Raw genomic sequence first — 2,841 nt, forward strand, 5'->3', positions numbered from 1 at the left:
TTTAGTAGTGGAATAATGGCTTGAAGATGAAATAAATCTATATGTGTAAGGTGTTTTGTGTAGCTTTGGAAGTCAGTTCATAGTTGGAAATTTAAATTTGTTTTGGTTCCTTACAGAGTCGTTCAAGAAATCACATACTGGTCACTGGAGATAAACATTATCAATAAGATGTCAGAGGGAGGAGAGGATTTAATCACAATCAATGGTACTCTACAGGGACACAATAAGATGTTAGAGGGAGGAGAGGATTTAGTCACAATCAATGGTACTCTACAGGGACACAATAAGATGTCAGAGGGAGGAGACGATTTTGTCAGAATCAATGATACTCTACACGGACACAATAAGATGTCAGAGGGAGGAGACGATTTTGTCAGAATCAATGATACTCTACAGGGACACAATAAGATGTTAGAGGGAGGAGAGGATTTTGTCAGAATCAATGATACTCTACACGGACACAATAAGATGTCAGAGGGAGGAGAGGATTTAGTCAGAATCAACGATACTTTACAGGGACACAATACGATGTCAGAGGGAGGAGAGGATTTTGTCAGAATCAACGATACTCTACACGGACACAATAAGATGTCAGAGGAAGGAGACGATTTTGTCAGAATCAATGATAATCTACACGGACACAATAAGATGTCAGAGGGAGGAGACGATTTTGTCAGAATCAACGATACTCTACAGGGACACAATAATATGTCAGAGGGAGGAGAGGATTTTGTCAGAATCAATGATACTCTACAGGGACACAATAAGATGTCAGAGGGAAGAGAGGATTTTGTCAGAATCAATGATACTCTACAGGGACACAATAAGATGTCAGAGGGAGGAGAGGATTTTGTCAGAATCAACGATACTCTACAGGGACACAATAAGATGTCAGAGGGAGGAGAGGATTTTGTCAGAATCAACGATACTCTACAGGGACACAATAAGATGTCAGAGGGAGGAGAGGATTTTGTCAGAATCAATGATACTCTACAGGGACACATAAACGCACTGGCTGGTAAAACACGTCATAAATGTGATGTTTGTGCTAGAGAATTCAGTCAAAGTAGTCACTTAAGGGAACACACGAGAATACATACCGGTGAAAAACCTTATAAATGTGATGTTTGTGCTAGAGAATTTACTAAAATACATGACTTAAAGAGGCATATGAGAATACATACTGGCGAAAAGCCATATAAATGTGATGTTTGTGCTATTGCATTTTCTCGCAGTGCTGTCTTTCATGCACACATGGATACACATAGTGATGACCATCATAAATGTGAATTATGTGGAAAAGGGTTTAGTGAGATTGGAAGATTTCAAATTCACATGAGAATACATACAGGTGAGAAACCTTATGTCTGTGACGTATGTGGGAAAGGGTTAAGTCGGCCTAGTAGTTTACGGAGACATATGAGACTGCACACAGGTGAAAAACATGACAAACCTCATGGCTGTGATACTTGTGGTAAACGGTTTAGTCAGCTGAGTAGTTTAAAAACTCACATGAGAACACATACCGGTTATAAACCTCATGAGTGTGATGTATGTGGTAGAGGGTTTAGTGTGCAAAGTGGTTTACAGAGTCACAAGAGAACACATACTGGTTATAAACCTCATGAGTGTGATTTATGTGAACAGAGGTTTATTACAGCTAGTAGTTTACAGAAGCACAAGATAATACATACAGGTGATAAACCTTACGAGTGTGATTTATGTGGAAAGAGGTTTAGTCAGCATAGTAGTTTACAGAAACACAAGAGAATACATACAGGTGATAAACCTCACGAGTGTGATTTATGTGGTAAAAAGTTTAGTCAGCATAGTAGTTTACAGAAACACAAGAGAATACATACAGGTGATAAACCTTACGAGTGTGATTTATGTGGTAAAAAGTTTAGTCAGTATAGTAGTTTACAGAGTCACAAGAGAATACATACAGGTGATACACCTCTAGAGTGTGATTTATGTGATCTACGGTTCAATCGACATAGTAGTTTACACACTCACATGAGAATACATACAGGTGAAAACCCTTATCACTGTGGTGTATGTGGTAAACAGTTTAGTCAGCTTAGTATTTTACTAAACCACATGAGAACACATACTGATGATAAACATCATTAACCTGTGGTGTAAGTGATAAAGCGTTTAGTAAGCAAGGTGATTTATAGACTCACATGAGAACACATACAGGTGATTTGTAGACTCACATGAGAACACATACAGTAGATTTATAGACTCACATGAGAACACATACAGATGATTTATATACTCACATGAGAACACATACAGGTGATTTATAGACTCACATGATAACCCATACAGGTGATTTATAGACTCACATAATAACACATAAAGGTGATATTTAAACCGTATAACTGTTGTGAATGTGATAAAGGGTTTAGTCAAATTGCTAATATAAAAAGACACACGAAAAGACATTCACGTGTTTAACCTCATGACTGTATTGTAAGTGGCAATTAAAAGTGTTTCATTATCTTTGTGATTTAAAAAGACACGTAAGAACAACATGTGACAGACCCCATATCTGTGATGTATGTGGTCAAAAGTTTAGTCATGGGCATGGTAGTTTACAGATTCACATGAAAACACATACAGGTGACAGACCCCATATCTGTGATGTATGAGTTCAAGCATTTATTGAAAGTAGTAACTTTAAGAAACACATTAAAATACATACATGACATACGAACATGACGAAAGATAAAACCCCTAAATCGGATTTTTGTTCTAATAAAATTGAGAATGGAAACGGGGAATGTGTCAAAGAGACAACAATCCGACAATCGAACAGACAACAGCAGAAGGTTT

General features: G+C 37.5%; 1 protein-coding gene across 1 annotated transcript; it reads left to right on the top strand.

Annotated features, from left to right (window-relative positions):
- The first annotated feature begins 673 nt into the window (after positions 1-673).
- Positions 674-2,518, top strand: LOC134718996 (zinc finger protein OZF-like). Its single transcript, XM_063581893.1, has one exon. It carries the CDS (start codon positions 709-711, stop codon positions 2,131-2,133), a length of 1,425 nt encoding a protein of 474 aa, XP_063437963.1. The 5' UTR covers positions 674-708; the 3' UTR covers positions 2,134-2,518.
- Positions 2,519-2,841: the final 323 nt, after the last annotated feature.

The sequence above is a fragment of the Mytilus trossulus genome, chromosome 5, assembly GCF_036588685.1.
Source record: "Mytilus trossulus isolate FHL-02 chromosome 5, PNRI_Mtr1.1.1.hap1, whole genome shotgun sequence".
Classification (NCBI taxonomy): domain Eukaryota; kingdom Metazoa; phylum Mollusca; class Bivalvia; order Mytilida; family Mytilidae; genus Mytilus; species Mytilus trossulus.